At 39.9% G+C, this 26834-nt stretch overlaps 1 protein-coding gene across 5 annotated transcripts in view; it reads right to left on the reverse strand.

The window, feature by feature from the left end:
• Positions 1-26834, reverse strand: part of PATJ (PATJ, crumbs cell polarity complex component) — a 143516-nt gene that overhangs the window by 83890 nt on the left and 32792 nt on the right. For all 5 annotated transcript variants that reach the window (XM_027651662.1, XM_027651661.1, XM_027651660.1 and 2 more), the window contains exons 16-24: positions 25876-26040; positions 24976-25104; positions 9499-9708; positions 8507-8626; positions 5286-5657; positions 4209-4329; positions 2544-2700; positions 1416-1487; positions 414-591 (exon numbers count right to left, since the gene is read on the reverse strand). In XM_027651662.1, coding sequence (XP_027507463.1) covers positions 414-591; positions 1416-1487; positions 2544-2700; positions 4209-4329; positions 5286-5657; positions 8507-8626; positions 9499-9708; positions 24976-25104; positions 25876-26040 — 1524 coding nt within the window. The remainder of the gene's footprint in view (positions 1-413; positions 592-1415; positions 1488-2543; positions 2701-4208; positions 4330-5285; positions 5658-8506; positions 8627-9498; positions 9709-24975; positions 25105-25875; positions 26041-26834) is intronic.

The raw sequence follows: 26834 nt of genomic DNA on the forward strand, positions 1-26834 counted from the left end.
TTTGCCCCAAATAGCGGTTAATCAGTTAACTACTCTAAATCCACACACACAAAATAACAGCCCATACTTCAGTATGAAGAGCCCATGTTCTTCTCTGTGTTAAAATTATGTTTATAGGTATGCTATAATTTATTACTCATTTATATGGGAAGAGGGCATTCGCATTTTTTTCATTTCCCCCTCAGACACCAGGCCATGTCTTTTCTTAAATATAAAGGAGAATGTTAAAAGGGCTACACAGTCAGACCTTAGGAAAAAAAAAAGACACCATCAGAGGTTTCTTTTGGTTTTCAAAACACAGTTTTGTCAATACTTCATGAAGTGGTGGCAGTATTTTGTCTCTCTCTCGTCCCAAAGCTGTTTGAGTCAATCTTTATTTCTTAGACTAAAAAGGTAGGTTTATCTCCATTTACCTCAAGTATTTTATCTCCAGTTTTTAAAGCCCTGGTTCTCCCTGCTGGGCTGTCTTCCAAAACTTGTTTGATAAAGATCCCTTTAAGTTCTTCTCCATTCTTCAGGCGCTTTATGACAGTTTGTCCACCAACAATACTGATTCCAAGAGACACGTGAGGGTCTCTGAAGATCTCAACACTGAAAAAAATATGTGTGGTAGTTTAACATCTTCAAACAGTTTATTTAAACTATAAATGTGAATCTTTAAACAAATGTAAGCTCCTGGTCTTTCAAGGAGATTTAACAGAGTAAAGAGATAAAGTCAGAAGCCTAAGAATGCTCTCAACAGAGTTTTTACCCCGAGCAGATTTCACCCCACAAAAAGTACAAAATTCTGCTGCCAATCCAGGTCCACTGGGCAGAGGCTTTTATTTCAGAGAAAGTCAGATCTTCAAGTAAACACTCATCCTCTTTTAGCTTGAGGAAATTGTCTGGAAATGGGAAGCTCTGCAAGTGGCACACTAGACAACTAATAAAGTGTGTCATATAACTTTCTGAACACTGACTGTATTAATCAGCTTAAACAGGAACTTTCTGGTCATATTTTACTTAGGACCATAAAAACAATTCACCTAAAAATGTTAACAATACAAGAAGGACATGGCTAAAAGTTAGCCTGGCAATTTGGAATCGTGCCATGGATTTTAGCAGGGAACTTGTGGAAAGGGAGACAGCAGCACTGTGTGCATTGTTCACACCTAATAGTTATTAAATGAGCAAGAACTTGTAGGTCATCCACAACGTAAACCAGCCAAGCTTTCCCAAGTCAGCTGTATAAATAGAAGGCATAATTCTGTTGAACATCTGTTAAAAATTCACTGTATCTAGGAAAGCCCAAGGTACACAAGTACCCTAAAGTTACTGGCAGAGGAAAAGAACAAAAAAAACAAAGAACTAATCGGGCTCACAGAAAAAAAGACATAAGGTAAATGGGAAGGAATAATGTAATTATATGAACATACGTTCGTGGTGGTCCCCAGTGGCTGAAGTTTGGAGTTTCTTCTCCTTCTCCTTCTTCTCTCTCGGGTAATTCACTGATTTGGGGCAGAGGGAGGGGAAGAATAAAAAAATAAAAGAGGCATCACCCATGCCAGGTCACAATTCCTTACATATTTTTTATCTGGCAGCGAGACAGCAACACCTTCTCACACTGTCCAGTTTAAACCAAATGTACAAAGTCAACAGACTAGACAGGAATTTTTGTATTTAGGTTTAAATGTACTTCAGGAATGCTCCAGAAATAAACATGATGGGCAGACCAAATTTATAAGCTGCTCCGTGATATACAAATCTGCACTGCATTTACTCATTTGAAATGACTATTTAAGCAATTTTAACATTTACTTTCTGATAAATATGCTGTGATGCTTAGAGAGGGACATAAACATGCCAAAACCAGCCTAGCTGACCAAAAAGCATATAATGATGCAACTAGGAGAACAGAACAGATCCTGTGTGTTCCAAACCTCCTGAATAATCCCCTCACCTTACTACTGAGCTGCTTTCCCTCTAAGGGGAGATTACAGATGAATTAGGGAAGTACTAAGAATTGGAATCAACAGGCTACAAAAGCTCCCCTACCCACTCACCCAAAACTGATGGGGAAAGACTGGGACACTTGACAGATATGGCAAATATTTACAACCAGTGCCAGCTCAAGGTTTCTCAGCACCACTGGCAAGACTACAGTTTCCTGCAGAGGCCTGAGAGCCATGGTTGAACTGCTCTTCCCAAAAAGAAGAACAAAGGAAAGGGGAAACCAACAGGACAGAGCTATAGTAAGGAGCTAAGGGGAGAGCAGCGCTGCTGTAAAGGCTACATCCCTCTCCTCCAGGACACATCCATACTCCCCTCACCGTGGAGTAAGTGAAGGAGGTGGCAGAGTCATTCATACCTTTCTGCCCAGTACTCAGGGGAGGAAACATGGGAAGTTTTAAGGCAAACTTCAGCTCCTTGGGCAAGAGTCATCAATGTATCTTAGCATTTCACACAGCCTTTAATGATGAATCAGTTAAGTAAATAAGTAAAGCAAGAAGACAGTTAAGATCTTTAACTGAAAGTCTTTCAGAACCTGAAATATTTCTCCATACCTGCATGACACTGTTCTAGGCTGAGCTAAGGAGGTTACTCTCCCAGATTCCAGGTTCTTAGAGAAAACATCATTCTCTCCTTTTAGCTCTTCCTTTTCAATAGCTTCCAAATCAACAGCAAGCCCAGGTCCTTTAGAGTCAATCCGAAGCTTTGTTCCTGAAGATGAAAAGGGGTAGATGAGAATTTTTACTTCCTCTGTCCCTGCACTGACTAATTATCATCCTTGAAAATAAACCACTTAGCTCACCAGGTTCTAAATGTGTTCAAGGCCAGGTTGGACGTGGCTTAGAGCAACCTGGTCCAGTGGAAGGTGTCCCTGCCTGTGGCAGAGGGATAGAATGAGACAGACGTGAAGGTCCCTTTCAACCCAAACCATTCTAGGATTTTATAGTTCTATGAAACATGGATGTTGCATGATTATCAGGAGGCTTAGAGATATAGAACATTTATTTTTGAAGGAAATTTAAACCACACTAACCAATTTTTTATAGCACCTTGCTTCTGATGTACAAACAGTCAAGTAATAACAGGAAACATCAGATCTCTGTGGAACTCAGACATTCTTAGGTATGACTTACATGTCAGATGCTCCTCACAAAAACACATGGTTAGGAATAGTGAATCTATCCTTTGCACAGGGACAGCAGATCCCTGCTCCAGTACAGAATCCCATTATGCTGGGAAAGACTGATGTCATTTTGGTGACAGAAGCATCAACATTAACGGAACCACCAGAGTTCCAGTCTGTCACTGCAGCTCACACACAGCAGTTGCTGCACAAGGTGAAGGTGGCAAAGACAGGAAACAGCCCAATCTCCTTCCTCCCAACCAGGGAGTGTTACTCCAGGCAGGCTGATAATTTTATTTCCCTGATGATCTACCAAATTCTAACCACTCATGTCTGGCCATCTGACAAGGAGAAACTCTGCTCTTGAACACAGATTATAAAACCAAGATATGAAGCAACATCTACTATAGAGTTCCCCGGCAAATTTTTGGTTGTGGTAAAGTCACCTCCAGAGCCTGTTACTTAATTTTTAATATTTTTTTTAAGTGCAAAAATCTATACAGTTATCAGTCAAAAGTGACTGAGAAAAATTCCTGACAGTAATAAGCTATTTTCCTTATGCACAGAGTCCTCCTGGGGACATCAGCTATCAGAATATCCCCCTCCTGGGGACATCACCAGAATAAAGTGATTTCCACAGGTAGAACAAAGTTGCAGCCCATTTCAGTATCATTTGTGACAACTGTGGGGAAAGATTGTGGAATGGTTTGGGTTGGAAAGAACCTTATAGTTCATCTCATTTGACTCCCTGCCATGGGCAGAGACATCTTCCACTATCCCAGGCTGCTCCAAGCCCTGTCCAACTTGGCCTTGGACACTTCCAGGGATGGGGCATCCACAGCTTCTCTGGGCAACCTGTGCCAGGGCCTCACCAATCTCTGATTAAAGAATTTCTTCCTAACTTCTAATCTAAACCTGCCCAGATTTGGAGGAGGAAGAAAGATTATAAAGCTGAAACCTATTTAAAGCCAGACTGTGTTGAGCCTGTGAAAGTTTTCATTTAAATACTGTATTATTTGAAAGAATTTGTATTTTGGTATAAAATTTAAATTTGTAAATATGAAATTATAAGATAAAGAAAAAGCTTCTAACAAACCTAAATCCATCTTGCTTTTTTCTTCTGACTGAGTAGTTTCAATATCAAATATGTCCTTTTGGTAGCCACTGTGTGCTGTGGTTCCAGGAAAGAGTGACCTTATAGTAGCATTTTCTTCACACTTCATAGAGGAGAAAAAAAGTAATTAAAGTTAGAAAGGAATGGTATTAACTTACACAGAGGTATTTGACAGGAACATTAATTTTTACAGCAAACATACACATTTTCTCAGCTACATTCATATTTATTCAGATAACTATGAAATGCTAACTGCTCATTTAAATACTAACTGCTCATTTATGCACTGTATTAAGAAGAGGCATGAAAAATGTTACATGCAATTGCAATATAAAGCAACTGTATCTTTCTACTCAATGTAATTCAGACAAAAAGTTCTTTACTCTTGCTCATTTGTTGTTTATAAGTAAAAAATATATAAATTTAATATTGTGCACTCTGGTATGAAACTTTCAGTAGAAGTTGCATTTTAGCCTGTACATAGTGCATGACGGGACAAGCCAAACAAAACTTGAAATTCTCTGCGGCTGTAATGTTAAATCCTTTTCCACTTCAGTTTTTTCATATAAAAGCACACATCTCAGAAGCTGGTACATGGGAGGCTGATATTATCATTTTTTTCTTTGATAAGGGAATGAACAAAGAATCAGAAGGAAAAAATAACTCTCGGAATACTTGAGAAGGACATATAAATGGGAGTTCTGCAATTTACCTGAAGCTCTGTCTTCTCCTACTCCTTTATCCATCAATATCCTTGTTACAATTGCTTCCACCATATCATTTTTCGCTCAACTGCACTATCACCTGGCTCAAGGAACTGATTTGGATTAAAAATTTCCTTTCAGTGAAGCCCCATGTCTATTAAAACCACAAAGTGACATTCTGCTGTTACTGATGTGCACCCAATAAGTAATCAAAAGAACCTTCCAAAATGTACAAAAGGTTTCTGTTAGAGGTACCCAAGTAATTAAATTAAATAGAGTTTAGGTCTGGAGTTTGCCCTTATTTCTGGGTTCCATGGTGAGGGTACAGCACTGAGACCAGCACAGCATTCCTTACCATTTGATCTTTACTGAATGGATATTCCAGGGACTGTTCTGGACTTAAATTAATACTGGATCTCAAGTCTTGTATTTCAGTACTCTCCAGTTGCTTTGCCCATCGTTCTGTATCGAGGTTCCTGTCTGAAGTTGCCTTCTGTCCACAGGATGCTTTATATTTCAGGAAGTCTGAATCTTCTTCATACTCTTCATCCACCAGCATTTCCCGCTCTTCATCCATGTCTTCTGTTCTGGGTTTCAGGAATTCACACATCTCCCAGGACTCCCTCTCATCCTCATCGCCATTTTGAGAAAGCTGAAATGACCTTCCCAAGTCCAAATGTGGTTCATCAACAAGTTCTTCTTTAAAAGGTGTTTCATCTCTGAAACCCTGCACAGAACATTACAGGAATATAGACAGATTTTTACCACTATGTTTCCTCTTAACTCTTTCAAAACTATGTTTTTTTTATGCAAATAAAAATACATCCTGATTTTTAAAGTGAAAATCTTCTACCTTTTGAATATTCTAAAAGAAAACAGACTCTCTGACTTATGATTTTAATGCCAAAAGTAGACAGTGCAATGAATTTTTTTTAATATAACAAAATTAAAGTTTCACAGCTTAGATATGGCTGCAGCCATTTAAAAAAACCCAATCTGGACTGAAGTTAGGCAATGAAAATTATTAATTAACACCAAAAAGCCTTCAGGAAAAAGTATATATAAATCCGGTTAAAGTATCTCCATGCTTCAGACTTACCTGTTTTATGTACATTTCTTACAATATCATCAGCTAAATAAAAAACAGCTGAAGAGTTTGCTTATGCAACAATATCAGCAATTAAAAAAAACCACAAACAAACCCACAAACCAAAAGCCATAGTCCTTTGTCCTACCTTGGGTATTCCACACAATATTTAACCTGGGTCAAAGGGGAAATGGATGACCCACATACTCAAAGAAAAGGATATAAATGATCACTATCTAATGCCCTTCCTGTTTTAAAGAGAACAGTGCTCACTTTTCTACTCAATTAAAATCACAGAGAAAAAACACCAAAAAACCAACAACAAAACCAAGAGAAAAAGTATGAAAACCCACTCTGAAAGATCTTGCTCAACAGCTCCTTTTCTGGGATTTGCCATGTGCCTCCCCAGTCTCCAGTAATCCCTGTTTCTCCCAAATGGAATGGAGTGGTGTTCATTGGTTCACAGTGAGTCTGCACAGGCATCAGAGACTTTATGCCTTGCACTGGAACCAGAATTTTGCTACACACAGAAAGGTTTTACCTTCCTTTGTCAGGCCACCAAGCCTGTGTGGCCTGAAGAACCTCAAAACCCATCTTCAAGGCCCCGAACCCTCAAACTCCAAAAACAATCTACAGATTCAGGGCTCCTCACTCAAAATGTTTTTCCTTCTGCTTCCTGCCCCTTCCCAGACTCCCCAAGCTACTGCACCATTTCTGACCTTTAATATCAGAACCCTGTGCTGTTACATTTGTACAAATACAGAAGAAAAACCCTCAGACGCTGCCAAAATGTTTGTATAATTCAAGTGAGAGGCAGGAGAGAAAACAAGAGAGAGGCAAAAGCATGAGGAAACAATGCAGTCAATACCAGCTGGCACAAAAGCAGAACACCAGCTATTTAGAAATTAGTACATTTTTCATAAGCATTAAATGTTCCTTTAATCTATTTGACCTGTGTACCTCGATCTCACAAAACACCCAGTCTGAAGAGATCCAAATTCTCTACATCTTTATTCCATTTAGTTTCACTTCGCTCCTGCAGCATCATTCTCCCAACACTTCCACCAACTCCATCGTTACATAAAACAGTTGCCTGAGCTCAGAACCACACACAATTTGTGTTACTGATCCAGCAGTTTGCTCTGTATCATCCTCGACTGCTGCACTGCAGCAGCAGACGCTCCCAATGGCACAGGGAATGCTGCAAATATGCCATAAAGTCTACTGTGGTAGCAAATAAAATATCCAAGTTCCTTTTTTTTTTTTTTGTTGAAATTCAGCTTTGTCAGCACATCAGAGTGGGAGCCATCATGACACACCACTCTTGGCTCTTATATGAGCAGATAAGATAATAAATAGATGGAAATTTTAGCTATTACCAATGCTCTTATACATGAGGTGAAACAAAATGCAACCAAACACCTCTGAGGTCCAGTTTCTATATTCAGCAGGACTTTAAGATAAAATACTTTCTTTAAAAGTAATAACATTATTTTTATTTAGGAAGCAGAGATACAATCTGAGCTAGCAGAGGACTAATTCTGTGTCAGGAACCCTTCCTATGCACCCGTAAAAAAACAAAGTCCACTTTACACCATGAAAATCAGTAAATATAATTTATCATTATCCAGATTAATTTCTTCATATATACCTACATCTGCCCCATAATACTGCTCCTTTTGGTAGTTCTAATCTGCCATCTCAGCATTAAAAATGTTTGCATCCAGAGATACATAAACATGTTTAGCTACAAGAAAATCTAGAATTTATTTTTCTTCCTGTGTTTCAGTTATGGAGGATCCTGGCATCGTCTTTTCTGGTCTAAAAAGAATGCATTTACCAGTGCAAATTCTGCGAAGCACTTGAGAACAGATGAAAATTAAAAGATATCCACATCTCTCTAACTCTGCACTGGTGAGTAACTGCAATATTATTGCCTATTACCTCAGTATTTGAGTTTGTCACTATCTTTAGTGCCACATCCCTCCTCACAATAAACAGAATTATTTCTCAGAAAATAAGAAAGAGGAGAATTGAGGAAGAGAGCAAAGAAATCACTCCAAAGAACATCAGAAGGCTATAAAGAAGAACATATTTCAAGCGTGACTTATACACTAAACTACTTTTTTGTTTTGCTTCATTATAATCAAAAGCATTCTGCTTCTATACCTGACTTTTTTTGCAAAGCTGAACTCACTACTTTTGAGTAATATTAACACAGCATTCCTATTTCATATCCAAGGTAACCGAAGGTATTTTAATGACATAATAAATTTAATAAAGCAGTCTGGGAACTGCATTGGTAAGTGTTCTCTGTTCACAACACACTTTGCACGCAGTTTGCTGTTAAGAGGCTTTTTCAGAGGGAATCCAGCCTGAAGTCTACCCAATATGCCAGTCTTATCTCCAAAAAATTACTATTTTTTTACTTTAAAATATCATTTCCTGTCTGTATAAACTTAAGTTGAATGAAAAAAATAACCAAATACCTGTGGTGCTTCAAGTATTATTGAGAAATTAATGTTATCTATTGGTTCTGGAGACCCAGGGTTGGTTTTAATGCTGCTGGTATCCACACTGTGCATGTTCTCCTCCTCTCTGCTTTCTCCCTAAAGAAGGTAATCCAAATGATGAGTCAGGAAAACAACAAAACAATTCCTACATTTTTCAATAAATTAAAAGGTAGAGGGAGAATCAACCATACAGAATTATAAATGCAGAAAGTCATAAATGGAGAAGATGAAGACAACAGCTCCTGTTTTTTGAAGATACTGGTTCAGATACACAAAAATAATTCAGATACACTAAAAAATAGAGACGTTTCGGAAAGAAAGACAAATACGAGGATATGAACAATGAAATATCACATTTTAGAAAAGAAAAGAATATATTTAACAGCCTTCCTACATTCCTATTTCACCACTCCTCTACCACTTTGAATTACTACACTTTCTATTAGCTGGGGCTTTAATTAATTTTGCCTGGGTGCCCTTGATGAACAATAGTGTAGCGTTCTCCAGTAAACTACTGTCTGTTCCAAAGCCCTGATTCTAGAAAAAGGAAATTCTGCTTGAATTTACAGTCTTGACTTCAAACAGATTAAGTTTCTTTGATGTCAGTGGAGCTCAAGCAAGCACTTAGCAGTGTCTTAGAGTGAAATGGACTTCAGCACATATTTAACTGATTTGCTGAATTGCCTGAACCACGTTACACCTACGCACAGTGCACATGGGTTTGCCCAGACACGTCTCCTGATTCCACGTGAATGTTCTTTAAGGAGGAACTTGAGGACACTGGTTTTCCAGTCAGACCTTTTGGACATTGAGATGCCCATTTGCCAGGATTTCTGGACATGTCGAGGCATATGCACAGCAACTTAGTTGCTTTCCAGATGCACACATATTTCCATTCTAAATTCTCCCCCCAAATACAACAGCCCAGTCATGGGACCAAAGGAAAAAAAGTTAAAATCAGTCCTTACCACCAAAGGCTTGCAGATTCCAAGAGAAACTGTACCTGGGGGCACAGATTTCAACACTTCCACTGCCTCTGCCAAAGTGGCGCTGTCCAAATGTTTCTTATTGACGAAGACCAAGCGGTCCCCCGGTAACAGCTCCCCACCACGCTCAGCTACTCCACCTGCCACCAAGGAGCTGATCACAATGGCTGTTCTTGTTGGATCCAAGGGATCCTGTGGGGAGGAAAAAAAAAAAAATTGAAAAAAACCCAAGTGAAAGCCTTGAAGGATGATGTTTATTTGGAGTATGTAAAGAGCACTCAAGCACGTTCATCATTTAATGCTACAGAACGGAAGCCTGCTGAGACATTCAAAAAGGACTGTCTGCTAATACTGCCAAGGCTTACAGTTCACAAAAAGAAAAATATTCCATCACTTGCCTAATCCATTAAGAAATTTTCAGATCTGAAAGGTGACCGATACCCTGCCTGCCCTCTCCTTACACACACAGGCACAACCAGGCCAACCTGCAAATAGAACAACACTGGCACCCTTCCACAAGCCTCCATCCAGCCTGGGACGAGCTAATGTCACAGAAAATAACCATTCTGCACGTCACCTGAGAGCTCCAGAGCAGCAAAACTGATGGCAAAAGGAACCATTGCAAGATTAGAAATTTAATTAAAAATATTAAGTTAAAATTAAATCCCAAAACATTCAAGAAATAGCAGTTTATATTTGCTCTGTTACTGCAGTGTTTCTGCTTTGTCAACTGCACATGACAACTTATAAAAGACATTTTCTCTCCACCCCTGAAGCTTCCTTAAGGTACAGGATACAGAAACAGAAGAGTAACTAAGAGTATTACTGAAGACAAGGAATATTGTAGTGGTGGATACAGAGAATGTGAAGCAGAAAATATTATACACATTGATGAGACTGTAAACTGATGCAAAGATATTAACTTCACTTATTTTTTCCCCAGAATTAGCCTCTGCTTTGTGTCCTGTACCATTTCTATCATGCATGCAACCATTTAACAAACAATCCTCAATCCAATTAAATTGCTATAAATTATTATAGAGTGGCAGAAAGAGACACAAAATTTTTTTAATTTTTAATTTTTTTCATTTGTTTTGTTAAAATTACAATTAGCTTTTCTCCCCCTTGGTAAGGGTTCACAGAGTTCAGAAATGCTCCTTGCATGCACTGGGTCTCCAAGTGCATAATCATGGATTGTTTTTCTCTCAGGACTTGCATCACACTCAGGGCATGGGAGGGACAAAAAAAAGGGCAAAATTCAAATCACAAAGACCACCATGAATTCAGCACCTCAGTGTTAATTTGAAAACAGGAATGCTTTTTAAACTCTTTTATTTTTATATGACTATACACTGCTTTCCAAGGGCACATGTTTTTTAAGGTATGTGCAAACATATGAGGCAATGACTGTAATATCTGTAAAAGGCCGAAATTAGAAACCTGAAACTAGAGTTTAGCAGGAAAAGCCATGATGAAGCTGGATTCAAGTAAACACATATCGACAATAATTCTCTCCTGTTCTACTGCTTAATCCTGCTATTTTATAATCTTCCCAAACCCTGGGTATCCGCACTGCACAGAAGAAGCTTCTTCATGAATATCATGTCTTGATAATCAAGCCCAGAAGCCTCTCTGTGTTCTGCCTCCTGAATCTGTGCCAAGGAGCTCCATTTGTCTGACTGTCTGTGCCCAAACCTGCCACACACAGTGCCCAGGGGAAGGATCCCATGTGTTTCCAACAGCAAGACAGCCACACACTGCATCCAGTTTGGAAATTTTTAGAAGCAAAACAAAACGCAGGAAGTTCAGAAGGAGAATCCATACAAATTCCAAAATATTTATAAAAAAAGAGGGTTTGCTTTAAGTGTTGAATTTTGACAATTAAAATTACTGCTTTAAATTAAAGCCCTTTGCTCAGAGTGGGCTTTGCCTCTGTGCCCAAACAGCTCAACAGCCATAGAACAAACATAGACTTTTGAGGTGTTTTTACTCTTCGGGTTTGCTTCAATGCAAATTGAAAATAACCTTTTGGATGTTCTTGCAAACCCAGGATTGTGTCAACACAGCCATTTTACAGCAAGCAAGGCACTGTTCACATTAGGAAAGCTCTACTGTAGAACTAAACCAGCAAGTTTTCCTATCATGGGCTCATCTTGCCGTGGCAAGGAAGGTTTATGCTGGTTCCCTAAATGGGTGAAAGCTCTCTCAGCAAAACTACACCTTTGCTGACACAACAGCTTTTATAATATAATATGACTTCTGCTGGCTTAGCTATATTGATAAAAAATGAACAAAACAAACCCAGTACTCACCCTTACCCATGCAGATAAGCCAACAAAAATTCTGTGAGCGAATGACTAGTCCAGTAATTATGGTACGGTTGAGGCTTGAGAACCAGGTTCAAACCCTGCTCTGTTTGATCCAAAGCTGCTCTTTTTTTGGGTTCTGAATCCAAACCATTTAGGTAGGACATGGGAATCTCACCGTTAGCTTTTTATGTGCAGATATTCAAGATCAGTGGCCTAACTACTGCATTTCTGATGAGAAGCAGTCCTGTTTCAACTTATCACTGAAATAAAAACATTTTTGCTCAGTAAATCATCATGTTTTGTTAAGAGATAATTTAGCTGAAAAAAGTGTTCCAACTAGCTTTCCTCATGATAAAAATGAAGAGAACTCCTGGAAAGAAATAGCTCTTATGAAGTGAAGTTTAGAGGACAATGTGGTTATTTTTGCTGCTTCACAACATGCATTGGAATTGCTTCATGAAGAGCAGCAGCAGAAATCTCAGAAAAGGGGCCCATATTAAAAACTGTTGTTCAGGTAAACAGAAAACAGAGGTTACAATTCCACTGTTGATTTCAAGCAGAGGGAGCTGTTGCACAGGGAGAGAAGAGTACGATAAACTACACAGTGAGAGCTAAGGCAGGAACACCAGCAGTGCTGTAAAACCTGAGTTGATCCCAGTAACTGAATCACGATGCCATTGCCATAAGGAATGCAACAAAAGTTGCACAAGAAGACACAGACCTACCGAATTTCAAGGTATAATAGTGTAAACATATTAATATTCTATTGCAACTGTGGATTGCACAGTGCTTTCCTCATCAAAACCAAAGGAACACTGGGGGGTTTTTTTTATATCTTGCCTTATGATTTACACTCGAGCCCAAGACCACCCTAAAGAACACCACCTGCTAAAAAAAAGACAGCAAACATCAAATTCACATTCACATTTTCTAAATGAGGAGTGCAACTGGACTGTGTGGGTTGCTGTCTTGTTTTTGAAAGAAAGCAGGGCTAGCAGCAGGATAAAAAACAGATTCTATACTAACTGCAAAAGGTACAGTTTGTATATAGTTAGGATAGTTAAAAGGCAAGTTCACTCCCACACTGGGCTTTCTGGGCTGTCTCCATGTTAATAGACCAGCTAAAACCATTCCAAGTTACTAAACAACACTAGTTGTGACTGTACACCCACCCTGAGGCTCTAGATTCATTTTACCTGCCTAACATTAAGCCAGACAGTAAGTGATTTTTAGTTACTAGCAGTCAGGACCAGAATTCAGTCTGTGCTTCAAAGTCAAAGGCTCATTTACTTGGATGGAGTTTACAGGCTGGGGAGAAACTCTCTCCCTCCAAACCCAGCGCTGAGATGTTGCTGCAATGGTACTCAGGATACAGAAGGGACTCAAGTTCAGTAATTCAAGAAATTATTACGTGACTTTGCATTAGAGCAGAGGGAGAGTGCACTAGACAGCCCCATGCAACTTGGTCATCTTGAAATGAATATGAATAGTATAATCATTAAGAGTCGAAAAGACCTCCAAGATCATCATAAACCAGGTTTGGTACCATTAAAGAGGAACTTTTACCTTTACTGCAGGATTTCTTTACACAAACGAATCATTTATGAACAACGAGGAAAGGAACTGGACTGCAAAGTAAAGTAATGAGGAGACAACCCCCCTTAACTCTCAAGCACTGACACTAACTCTTTTTTTAAAAGGAAGAGTTACATGTAGAAAAGTTTGCCACTTGTATAAACGCTGAAAGCTGCCCCCCTGCCGTGCAGCTTCAGCAGCCCAGGACATTGGCCTTCAGGTAACCCTTTAAAGAACTTGTACTTTGTGGCTGGTATCTCTCCCTTTGTGCCAGAGCCAGCCATGGAGTAATATGAACTTGTTTAAAATAGTCACAATTTATTCATACTTAGCACATCATATATTTAACTATGTTGAACCACAGGTTTTCCCTTCCCCCCCCATACTCCTCATCAAAATCCACGAATGTTTCCTGGAGTCCAGGTGTCAAATTTTTCTTATTATTTTCAGAGCCTCATTTGTTCTGGATTCATTTAGCAGCGGAGAGTCAATCAGGGGCCACTGCAGTTGCTGCCTCTGGGATCCCTGGATTTGGAGCAGTATGAGGTCTCTTAAAAACCTGAGCTCTGCTAAAATGTTAAGAGTCCCAGGAGCAGCAAGTTAAGAGAGTCCTACGTGCAGTGCTGGAACTGTAACTTTATTGTGGCTTCAAGTGATTCGACTGCCACGAGCACCAGGCTCAGCTGTCAGAGGGCCTTAGGAAGCAAATCTGGAGACAGAACCAACACAGCTTACCTCTGTCCATCACACTGGAAAATTGAAATGATAAACCAGACTGACTCTTTCTTGTCCTTTCCAAACTGTGAGGTGTGCAGCAGCCAAGAGAGGGCACTCCAGGCCAGCCCAGCTCCCACCACCACAGGCACTCCAGGCTCCAACAAAGTCCATCCCCATCTGTCCAGCCCCCAGCCCCAGCAGACCCTCACTAGGCTGAGGATGAGGAGCAACCCGGCCCAGGCAACAACTCCATTGGATGGAAGCAGCTACCAGGTTTTCTGGGGTTTTGTTTGTGTTTTCCTCTTCAAAAGGCTCATATGAAAATGTAAGACAAAGCTGTGGGTGACTGACATTCCCTGTGCAAAGTCACTCTCACTTAGTTACAGGCTATATTAGTTTTGGCATCGCTTAAGATCTAAATCCAGCTCGCCTGACTTCCTAGAATATTTCAGCTTTCTTCAAGCAACAAACTGCCTGCTGCCACAAAAACACACATGCAAAACAGCATGGTGAAGGATCCCAAAAGAAACAGTTTGAAACTTTTTTTTTCCTGTACCATTTTCTGATTTATCTGAACATTTTTACAAGTGCAAATTTGTATACTGCAGGGTTTTGTGAGAGAGCCAAAACAAGCATGTTCAAGCTCAGAGGTCAGAGCAACCCAGCTTCATTGCATTTTGCATGGGACCACTTCCAGGTCTAACACACATATCCATATTTAAAACAGTGAATAAGATACCAGACTGGAAGACTCTGAGACACAACACTGTTGATGCTGTACAAGGAAAATACACTTGTCAACAATGAAAAGAAGTAAAAGTATTTTATGTTTGTGTTACTATTATGTAGGACAAAGGTAGAACTGCACATGAGTAATGTACCTGTATGCTCAGTGTTGTGAAATTACTCAAAATACTCATCCACGCTCTCATTTTATGAAGTGCCAGTTGTTCCCTTTGCAGAGCCACCCTCCACAGCAACACCAATAATGCCAGTGGAATGCAAGAGTCGAGACTGATAAGCACCCTGCAGCCTCTTCAAAGCACTAAGTACCTCCCAACAGACAAGGAAGAGGGGGAGAGCCAGCTGTGAGTGAGGTCTGGTTCCCGCCTTAAGGTGGCCTCAATTTAGGATTGAGACTCAAGGTCCAAATCTTCTGTTCATTTACTCCAGCACGTTTACAGCAGTTGGCCATAGGAACTGCCAAAGGTACTCTAAAGCCTGGAAAAACATCCCTGAGAAAGTGCTCAACTAGTTTTTTGGTTTTTTTGCTGCATCGGAGTGAAATTCGAAGCGTTTCAGACCTCTTTCTGCCTCTTCCACTCGTATTAGATTGCACTTAGCAGGACTACTCAGGAAGAAGATTACACAACGCACAGCCTCTGGCTGTACCAAAGAAATAAACTACAGGCTGATGTGCTGAAGCAACACAAACTTAAATACAGAGCAGTATTCAAGGAGGAACGCTGAACTTTGCTGTGATGTAAGGCAAAGCATTGGAAATAAAACATAACTATTTATTGATCTGCAGTGAGGGAATAAAGCAATGAATTTCAGAAGCTCTAGTGTGCAGCCGGCATTAATCAAAACTTCTGTTATGGGAAATGTCAGCAAAGAAACAGGAATTCACAGGGAAAGAAAAAAAACAACCAGAAACAAAACATACACGAGCCCCACCCAAAGGAGGAGAGAGAACAGCAAAATAAGAGGAGGAGGTGGCACGATGGGTTTCCCACACCAGGCTTTCATCATCCAGGATCTGAAATCATATCAGCCTTCTCCAGCAAGAAGGAACACAGTGGCCAGCGATGACTCAAACCTGCGTGGGTCTGGCAGAGCTGGGAAGCACAGCACAGTGCCTGCTCTTCTTCTGCGCAACAGGGACGCGCAGCAGAGAGCTGGGACCAAAGTGCCCCCAGGGAATGATCAAAAGGAAAAGGTCTTACACAGTACAGCTATTCCAAACAAAAAGATCAAAGACAGGCACTGACTATGAGAGTTCTGAAAGTATCACTGTGCAGTGGACTCAGGTGCATGTCTGAGGTGCATATCTTTTAATTTATCAAACTTCTCAATCAATCTAAGGTTTTATCCATCTTTCATGTTTGCTCTCAACAGAGCTAAAGTCACAGGGATTACATTCATTAGACTCTCTTAATATCTCAGACTTTCAGACTTTCCAGCTCCAGTAAAAACATACTGAGTGCTGACTACAGGGAAAAGCCAAAGAGATAAGAAAAAAATCCCTGAACTCATAAGGAAGTGGAGGAAAGCCACTGTGTGATGAGATAAAGAAGGGATAGAGATGTGTGGGAATGAAGAAAAAAATGCCAATGAACCAAGGGAAAAAGTGTAAATGGTATCACCTACACAGCCTGCAGTCAGTGGATCTTAACGCAGGTTGTGGGTTTGACAGCTTTTGCATTCAAAGAATTCCTGAATTAAAAATCCACCCAGAGAGCCCAGCAGCACTTCCACCAGTGAAGTGTGCTGGCCTCGATAATTTGAACAGCCTGTGGAAGCATAGGATGTGTTTTCACACAAACCACAGCTCTCCTCTGCATGGAGACCTTGCTTCACAAACAGCAAACACAGGAATTATGGAAGACTGGCTACAGAAAAAGCTGCAAAAGAAAAGCGGGAACATAGGACAGACTGTATTTTTCCAACAAGGATCTGCAAACAGTGACTTGGCCCAAAGAATCATAGAATGCTTTGGGTCGGAAGGGACCTTAAAGCTCACCCAGATCCAACATTCCTGCCATGGGCAGGGACATTTTCCTCTCCAGGTTGCTCAGAACTCCATCCAACTTGGCCTGGAACACTTCCAGAGATAGGGAACAGTATGGATGGTGGGGCAGATTGAAGGATAGGCAAAAAGGTTGCAGAGAATTTTAAGGCTACTGTGAGACAGAGTGAGAACAGATAGAAAACCTCCAAGTGCAACAGAACTACTGGGATTTGGGGAGTAGCATCCTCCAGAAGGGTGAAGTATTAAGAAAACAAAATACCTCATAACTTCCATGAGTTTTCAGGATACTTCCTCCTTATCCATCAGCACTAATATGCACCTCAAATCCCATCATTTCAGAACAGATTTGGAGCTGCCTCGGCTCAGCTTTTACATGCCCATTGGTCCATCATCTCCACATGTCCAAGGACAGACCTTAGCACTGCTAAGCTTAGCTTAGCACGGTTTCCTCTAGTCTCATCTACATTATCTTACTCTTGTTGAGACTTACCAAGTGGCTCACAGAAAATCTAGCTACAGTTTTGTCCCTTTAAATTCTCGCCTCCTCTCGCAGACAGAAGACATCTGTGGAATAATAATGAATTTCTTTGGTTTGGGGTTTTTTGTTTTTATTAAAAGCTATTCTTTCTAGCAGGAAATGAAAAAGAACAACCAGACTGGAGAATCTGGGAGACTAGGGAAAACATTTCTAAAGGTTAATAATAATAATACTGCTCAGCATTTATATCAAGGATATGCGACAAAGCAAAGAAAAACAGATGTTCTCAGTAATGCTCCAGTTTCTCTGCAAACTCAGGTACTGTCCAGAGCACCGGCTGCTGCAGCTCACAAAAGACAGGAGGGACGCTCCTAGAATTTGCTCTACAAGACAGCAAAAGGAGAGCTAAGGAGAATCTCTATCCTTTACCTGATGAGGGAGGAAATGCAGTGACATAGGATGAAGATAATCCTGAGGTACTTAATGCCGCCTTTACCTCAGGCTTCAATAGTAAAGCACGTTATTCTCCAGGTACCCAACCCCCCTAGAAGGAAGGGATGGGTAGCAGAATGAGGTGCCATAATCCAAGGGAAAATGGTCAGTGACCTGCTACACCCCTTAGACACAACTCCCTGGGGTTGGATGGGATCCACCCAAGGGTACTGAGGGAGTTGATGGAAGAGCTCACTGAGCCACTTTCCATCACTTACCAGCCTGGCTAACTGGCCAATTAACAAAGTTGGCAAATGTGATGCCCACCTACAAAAAGAGCTGGAAGTAGGATCCAGGGAATTACAGGCTTGTCAGCTTGACCTTGGTGTCAGGAAGGTCATGGAGCAGATCACCCTGAGTGCCATCACACAGTAGGTACAGGACAACCTGGGGATCAGGCCAAGCCAGCATAGGTTTGGGAAAGGCAGGTCCTTCTCGACCAACCTCATCTTGTGCTACCCTGGTTTTGCCTGGGATTACCCATGGTTGAGACAAGAACAGTTTCACAGTTGAATAAAGACAATAACAATACTAATACTAATAAATATAAAGGGACCTAACAAAAAGAGAGAGAGGAATAAAACCTGAGAAAAACAAATGATGCACAGTCAAATTGCTCACCACCCACTGGCCCATGCCCAGCCAGTCCCTGAGCAGCAACTTGCCCCTCCTGGCCATTTATATACTGAGTATGACATTTTCTGGTATGGAATATCCCTTTGGATAGTTTGGATCAACTGTCTTGGCTTCTTGTGCACCTCCTCACTGGCAGAGCATGGGAAACTGAGAAGTCCTTGAGTTAGACTAGTCGCTACTTAGCAACAACTCAAACACTGCTGTGTTATCAACATTATTCTCATGCTGAATCCAAAACATAGCCCTGCACCAGCTACTAGAAGGAAAATTAACCCTATCCCAGCCAAAACCAGGACATGTGCTTAGTGGGCGAGTTTGTGGATGTTGTCTACAGAGCCTTTAGTAAAGCCTTTGACACTGATTCCCACAGCATTCTCCTGGAGAAACTGGCTGTGCACAGCTTGGATGGCCAAGAAGGCCAATGGCACCTGGCTTGTGTCAGCAATAGTGTGACCAGCAGGACCAGGGTAGTGATCTACCTGTCTGGTAGTGACCAGGGTAGTGATCTACCAGTGCTGGGCACTGCTAAGGTCACACCTCAAACCCTGAGGCAGTTCTGGGCCTCTCACAAGAAACACAGAGGGGCTGGAGTGCATCCAGAGAAGACAACAGAGCTGGGAAAGGGTCTGGAGCACAAGTAGAGGCTGAGGGAGCTGGGGAGATCAGCCTGGAGAAAAGGAGGCTCGAGGGGACCTTCTCACTCTCTACAACTCCCCTGACTGGGAGAATGGTTGGACTCAGTGGTCTTGGAGGGTTTTTCCAACCTAAATGATTCTGTGATTCCATGAGATTCCTTCCTAACTTCTCAGAGTCAGACTGATGACTTTCACAAGTTGAGTGTAGGGAATACCCAAGCCCTAATGACTTCCTGCCTCCAAGTTCTCCAGCTCCTCTGTACCTTAGCAAGCTATTTCTGTGTATCTGTCTGTATCTCACATCAGAGATACACAGTCTCTTTGATTTCTTATTAAAGTGGTCTCTGGTCTCCCAATGTGTTTGTACTGCTGCACTGAGGTTTTGGAAATCACTAATCATGAACACCCTAGAAACTTTACCAGGAATGTGCTCAATTGCATTCACAGGCTCTTCAGTCCTGAAAAGTAGTATTTAAGCTGAACTCCAAGAGAATTTTTCAAAAAGCTACATTGAATTCAATTCATGACACACTATTAAGAATTATTTTACACATGAAGCAGCTTAATATGATTTAAAGGATGTAGAACTTTCCCATAGGGGGAGAGAAGCAAATCCTCCGTGAGATGAGTACCAACACAGTTGGTACTGAGGCTTACAGAACTTTGATGTTAATGAATGTGGATGGGTTGTAGAGATGGGAGAAAAGCTGCCTTTATCAGTTGTCCCAGTACCAAGCTGATAGCCATTGTAAAACTGCTTTTTAATACAGCTGTGCAGCTTTTGCCAGTAAGCCACAGGTTTCCATCACATGATCAGGTGAAAATGTGCTTAACAAAGACGTGAATATGCTCCTTTGTTCATAACAAACTTATCACAAGACAGACAAAGCTCAAATTATCACAAGAGGGCAAACGTTTAGCCAGCAATGTGTCAAAGCATTCCAGCCTGCATCTCACTGCTGAACAGACCAAGAAAGGAAAAAAAAAATAATCTAGTTGAATACCACCTTCTACAAATAAGTCAGTTTGCTTTTTTGTAACTCTACATCTGGAGTCTGTTTGTTTGGGGCATAAAGAAAAGAGGAAAGATATTTGGAGACACTTAAATTGCTTCACTTCCTGCCGTGAATGACTACACAGTGATTTTGTTAGAAAAGAGAAAACAATTCTTTCCCATGCTCCCTGGGAGAAGGACAAAACATAACCTGCTGAATGTGCAGCAAAAGAGACTTTCGTTCAACAGTAAGAAAAAACTGCTACTGATAATAAAGTGAAGCCCAGGGATAAGGCAGCTGTGGAGTTTCTATTGCTGTATTAGAGTAACACCCCTGGAACACTGACCCAGGCAGACCAAAGCAAGCACACTTCATACTGCTTCTTCAGGTCTGGGTAACATGAAGCTCATTGAGTGCTGAAATGCCTCTTCCTGCTTCCATGGACCACTTGGAACAGATGAGTCCATGAGCTCCTACAGCCCAACAGGTCTCTAGGGCAGCTGGGTACAGTACAAAAGCACCTGGGCACTGGGGACTTACCTTTCCGCACAGACAGGGAGAAACAGCATCTCACAGTCATTCCTAAGAGCTGTGTAAAATGTCAAACCCCCTTGTTCCACAACCCTCACCCTCTCCAGTTTCACGCTCTGAAACAGCTGCTTTAATAAGACTCTGACTTCAAAGCACAGTAAATTAAGCTCCACATAGAGTCCATTCAGCTTTTTGTTTAATTTGATAAAAGCTCATCAGACCATTTAAGTTACCTTCTGGTCAATACTGCCTCAAGAAATCTGCAATTCAGCTACCTGTGGTTTTTCCAATATTCTTGTAAACCATTACTGACAGAACCTATTGGCCTGCAATGCATGTTCTTTGGTAAACACTGTTTCAGGGCTCAAAGTACATTCTATACCACTGTGATTTCTTTTTCTCTAGAAATCTTAATCTGGTGGGATTTTTCTTTCCTCTTGCTCTAATGCCCTGGGATCACCATTACATTCAGACAGCATTTCTCCCCTATTTTAATCTGATGACATATCTTTTAATTTCTTTCTAAGAAAAAGGGATTGGTCTCAATAACAATAAGCTCTTGACTTGCTGGTTAGGATGTTGGACTGGGTTTGAAGTAACCTAGTCTGATGAAAGGTGACCCTGCCCATGGTAGGGGGTTGGAACTGGATAAGCATTGAAGTCCCTTCCAACCCAAACCATTCTCTGATGCCATGGTTCTATGACTAATTCTAGGCTAGACAGAACTACTGTTGAGCTGGATACTTTCAGGTCTATTGACAACGAACAACAAATACACTGACCACAGCCTGTTGCATCCCAGATGATCCCAAACACTGGGTCCCTCATTCACCATCAAAACTTGCCGCTAACTGTGCCAGCAACACCACATAAAAGTTAGTTAAGAGGTGAAAGGGAGAGTAACTTCTCCAAGTGAAATTGCAAGGAAATTAAGGGAGGTAGAGTATATTACTTCATGGAGAAGTTGGCCAGAAGACTGAACAGCACACCTTTTTATGGCCAAAAGCCCTCTGCAGGCATCTCATCTAAGCATCATTGAGAAAAAGCAATGCCTGGCCTAAGAGATTTGACAAGATCCCAAGACAGTGATAACAATAGAAAAATACACAAAAGATTTCATTTTAAGACCTCTTCCGTGTTTCTTATTTAAATAATCCCTCACATCGGAAGAAAAAGAAATCCAGTGAAACACATCATTTCAAGAATACAGAGGACCAGCCTCCTCATCCACCTTCCTCTCACCAAGTATTGACCTTGCTGCCAGGAAAGCAGCTTTTAAAGATCTTAGATTTCCAACCACGTAATTCCAAATTAGGACATTCAGAGGGGGAAAAAGGTTTTGTTTTTATACAGTGACCACAGGAAGATGAAGAATATCCTATATAAATGCAGTCCTGATATAGCAAAGGGGATAACTCTATTTTCCACTGGTACCCCAAAGTTTTAGAAATGTGTGCACAAATCTTACTAAAAAAAAAAGAAGGTGGTTGTTTGAAGCCTTTAAATCCCTAAAGACAGACAAAAGAAAACACAGGACAAAGTAGAAATACTATTGATTATGCATAATTGGTATAATTAATTTGTAATTAGTTCATTAAAATATATAGGCATTGGAATTATGCTTGTACATTTCTGGGAATATCCTGCAAGTCTCTTGGGATATGCTTATCATTTACTTGATAGATGAAACATTATTAGAAAGACAGTCCATTAAAAATTAATATGCCAGAGTAATAATTTTCTCGATCTCAGCATTCAGTTTTCTATGCACTCAGATTCCTGTTCTACTTCACAAAGAGTTTTTATTAATTCTGTTTCCCAGAGCGTGACTTGGGAAGCACAGCATTTAGGACAACTGAGGCACAACATCCTTTATGCTGAGCATGCAGCCAGTTTTGAGAAACAAAATGACAAATAGCATAAATTCTATGCCACAAGAGTTTTCAGCACCCCATCTAATTCTATAATCAAATCTAAGATGGAAAGGTGAAAAGCCTTGTGCTTCAAAACAAGCACCAAACATGAAGAAACTTCCAGAGCACTGGAACCAGTCTGGTCTCTAATTGCCACAGTGGCATTTCAAAGGGGGTAGTAATAGTGCATCACCATTTCTTAACTCTTATGTCACTCCACTATTTCTACTGATCTTTCTGAAGTCCTTCCAATACGTCTGAAGTGCCATTTCAACTAACAGCTACAGAAATAATTTGATCTTAAAAACGCAGGATACAGTCACATCACCTCCCAGTTGGGTATGTAACATCAAATTTTCCTTAAATTTCTGTAATGGATGGGGAGTCAGTCCTTGTGTGTGTAACTACCAGGAACAGGAACAGGCCTTCTGCTCAAAATCTCCTCTTAAAAAGTATTTTCCTCCCCTCAATGAACACTAATGGGAGCCTAGAAAGGCTGGCCTCACTGATGATGAAGCCAGGCCGTGAGAAGACCCATCTTCTCTTTAAAAAAATCTAAAAAAAAAATGAAAAATCATATTACTCATAAGGAGCAAAATCAACAGTGGATATATAGTGCAAGTACATGCAAGTATCATTTGCCATTATAAGGTTTGAATTTTCTCCAGTAAAACAAAGAGTATGTGCCTAAAACAACACCTTTCATTTTTTAAAGAAGGGTCTCTGGGTCCTTCAAGCCACTGTTAAACACTCTGCTGTAATTCTGTGCTTCTCAGTAGATCTGCTTTAAGAATTCCAAACACTCTCCGAGGATCCATGTACAATTTTTATTCCTTGCCTCCAATCTAGCATGGACAATTATTTATTTTCTTTGCCTTGCACACAAGGATGTGATGGATGTATTTACATCAACACACATGCACAGTCACAGATATCTCTCTATAAAAATTAATCTGCAGATGATGAAAAGTGTAAAAGATCTAAAAGGCAAATCCCAAACAAAAGAGCATACTTTATACATAAATATCTTGAAATTATAAAGATCTGAGATTAAGTGGTTTACCACTCATTTAGAATTGATTAGAATGTATTTATATTTAGCTGAAAGTACCACAACATTGCTCATGTATTTGCATCTGCGAATAAGTAAATAAAAAGCCTGCTATTAAAGTCTTCATTAATTCTGATTATATGAGAACTTAAAAGCAAATTTGTGTATTACTGCTCTGTAAAGACTCCCAGCAACTCTACAGTAAAGCTGGCACTGCAACACAACATGTGTCAGCGAAAATGACTAACAGGATCTATTTTCAGTAATCTTAAATCACACTGGTAAAATACAGAATTAATGGTTTTGCATAATACTTCAAATATTTTTTCTTCTAATTCATTCCCAATTCATGCCTTATTGTATCAAAAAGTGAATTTTATATCACTTGACATTTATGCACAACAGTTGAACACATTTCATTAAACTACAACGTTTAGGCAGCACTCAGATGTGATGTGTATATTATTATAAAGACTGATCCAGCTATTTTATTTCCTTATAAATATGATGACTAGAAGTTTAAAAAAATGTATCACATTGACTAGAAACACTAAGAACATTTCATTCTGACTACAGATTTTGAGAGTTTCTATGTATTTAATTGCAGCCAACATTTTTGAAAGAAGAATTCACTAATTTTAGTAGAATTTTCCCCCAATTAAAGACCTGTCTGTTGATTTCTAAGGAGTTTAACAATTAAGGATAAAATCAACCCCAACTAATAAATAAAATAAATGTATTAAAGCAATTTTGTGTCTGCAGAAACTTGAGTTTGCAACACTGATTCATGTGTCAGCCCTGATATTCCCTTTGGACTGAGAAGGACAGCCCTGGTAAAGCTCCTTCTGCAAACTCTACTTTTTCAGGGCTTGACTCAAAACCTGAGTGAATATTTCTGACTTGAGTGGTACCAAAGTTCCCAGACCAGCAAGGGTCTATATTCCATTTGTACATGAAAGGAGATTTGGAGTACTGAGGGGAGAAAGAGCAAAAGACCCTTTACATTTGGTACATATGAAACGATGCTCCAAAATCCCAGAACGTGCACTTGCCACTCTCATAGTTGAAAAGTCATTCCAAGTAAAACAAAATGCAACAAGAACCAACCTCCTCCAACATTTAGAAATTAAACTCAGAGTTATAAGGTGGAGTTTGATTAAAGATTTTGCACTCAATCACATCCAATAATCAGACTGATTTAGAACACTCTATACTTTATAGAGTTGGCCTCAAAATAAACTACTTTTCCCTATAGTTTCTAGGTCCAAGTGCCAAGTCAATTACCCGGGAATCAACGTTACAAAACATTTTAAGGCACCACGCAAGACAAAGGATCAAAGGAATTTTTAGTATTTAGTTACACAGAAAAGTATACCTGATAGTCTAAAATGCTGAATCCTAAACCATTTTTGTCTTTCTCCAGTTCAATAACCTTCACATCAGGAGACCATAATGCTAATTCTCCTTCTTCCTCCTCAGGGTTAGAGTCTTCCTCAGGTTTCACCTGGAAATTTAAAGCTCTAGTTAAAATACTATTCTTTCAGTTCTTTAAAAACATTATTCCTTCTATATTTTGATTATTAATGGTGTATACATGCCCTAAAACATGACCTTTTATGGAATTAAAACTTCATTAAACAATATGAATATAGTTTGCTCCAGCTTGCTGCCTTGAGTACTCCCCTGGAACCACGTTTTGAGCATCAGGGCCCAACCTGGCACACAAACATGCATTTATTAGTCTAATTAATTAATTGTTATAATATTACTAACCTGTTACATGTTGATGAACTTCAGCTGTCCCATTAGATGCATAAAGGAAAAATAAATAGCATAAAAGATTTAACCACAGACAGCTAATAGAAAGACCAGACTATCAGAAAAGATGAGAAGCCAAGTTGTAAATACTTTTGCAAATAGGAACAACCACAAGTGTCAAGTTTTAGTTTGAGACTTTAAAGCTTCCACAATGGAAAGAAACATTAGGTTTCATTTTTTTTCCAGTTCTATAAAAACCTACTCAGAACACGAAAGCAATCAGCTAATGGTGGCAAGGATGTGATTTAGTATAATTCAGAGCTCTCACTCACCTATTAAGTGTAGGAATGATGAATGGGATGCACAGAGTCAGCAATGCAGCTTTGTGATTTACCTACCTTGTCTTTATAGAACAATGAAGTTTCTCATGACCAACCTTTATAAACTCAGGAATATATATGCACTTTTTAAAAAACTTATCGTCCTTTTTCACAACTGAATGACAGAAGAAGTCTACCTTTTGTTCTGGAAGGGAAACTCCCACGGTGGGCTCATCTACAAGTGACTCACTGCCATCATCAAAGAGTCGCCGACAGCAAACCAGTGTAAATGGGGGTGGCACTTCCTTGAGGAAAGTGACTGCCTCCCGTCGGGATTTTCCATACAGCTGGACTCCGTTTACCTATACAGAAGAGAAACACTAAAAGAATTAAAGGATATCAACCAGATTCTTTTATTTAGGGTTTTTGCCCCTCTATATATTTCTTTCCCCACCTGAGTGTGAAAGTCTAATTTTACCTGGGGATTCTGGCACAGCTTGCAAAGTTTTATTAACTTCTGAAGAATATATAGATTATTATAAAACTTAAACTTCATCTGCAAGATCTTGTAACTTCTGACTGCTGCATCATGTCTCTTCAGCTTCCTCAAACCTCTTTTCTGTGCAGGGCCAGGAGTTGGACTCGATGATCACGATGGGTCTTTTCCAACTCAGCATACTCTCTGATTCTATTTTTCCTAGCCTAAATCTTTCCTGGAATTATTCTTTCTTTCTCACCTGTTTCTTTGTTGGGGAATTTTTTTTAGCATTAGGCTTATTGTGTTTGAATTTAAAAAGAAAAGAATTTAACTTTTCCACAATATTTTAAGAAAACACAGGTTCTGAGCTTTAATCAAAAAACTCAAGTCAGAATTAGCACAACTAGTTTAACAGTCGGACTCGATGACCTTAGAGGTGTTCCAACTCCAGTGACTCTATGATTCTAACTTTGCCAGTTTCAAATGTAACAAAGTGGTTGAAACTAAAACAGATCCTACAGAAAACATGCAGAGATGTTTATATAGTGAAAAAAAGAAACCAACTGCAGTAAGTAATTAATCAGAAAATCGTGACAAGGTTCAAAGCTTACCATCCGATAAGCTTGAGATCCTGAGTGACAACAGAAGACCATAAGGCCATTGTTAATGGATGTTTTA

The sequence above is a fragment of the Corapipo altera genome, unplaced genomic scaffold (assembly GCF_003945725.1).
Source record: "Corapipo altera isolate COAL_440 unplaced genomic scaffold, ASM394572v1 57, whole genome shotgun sequence".
Taxonomy (NCBI): domain Eukaryota; kingdom Metazoa; phylum Chordata; class Aves; order Passeriformes; family Pipridae; genus Corapipo; species Corapipo altera.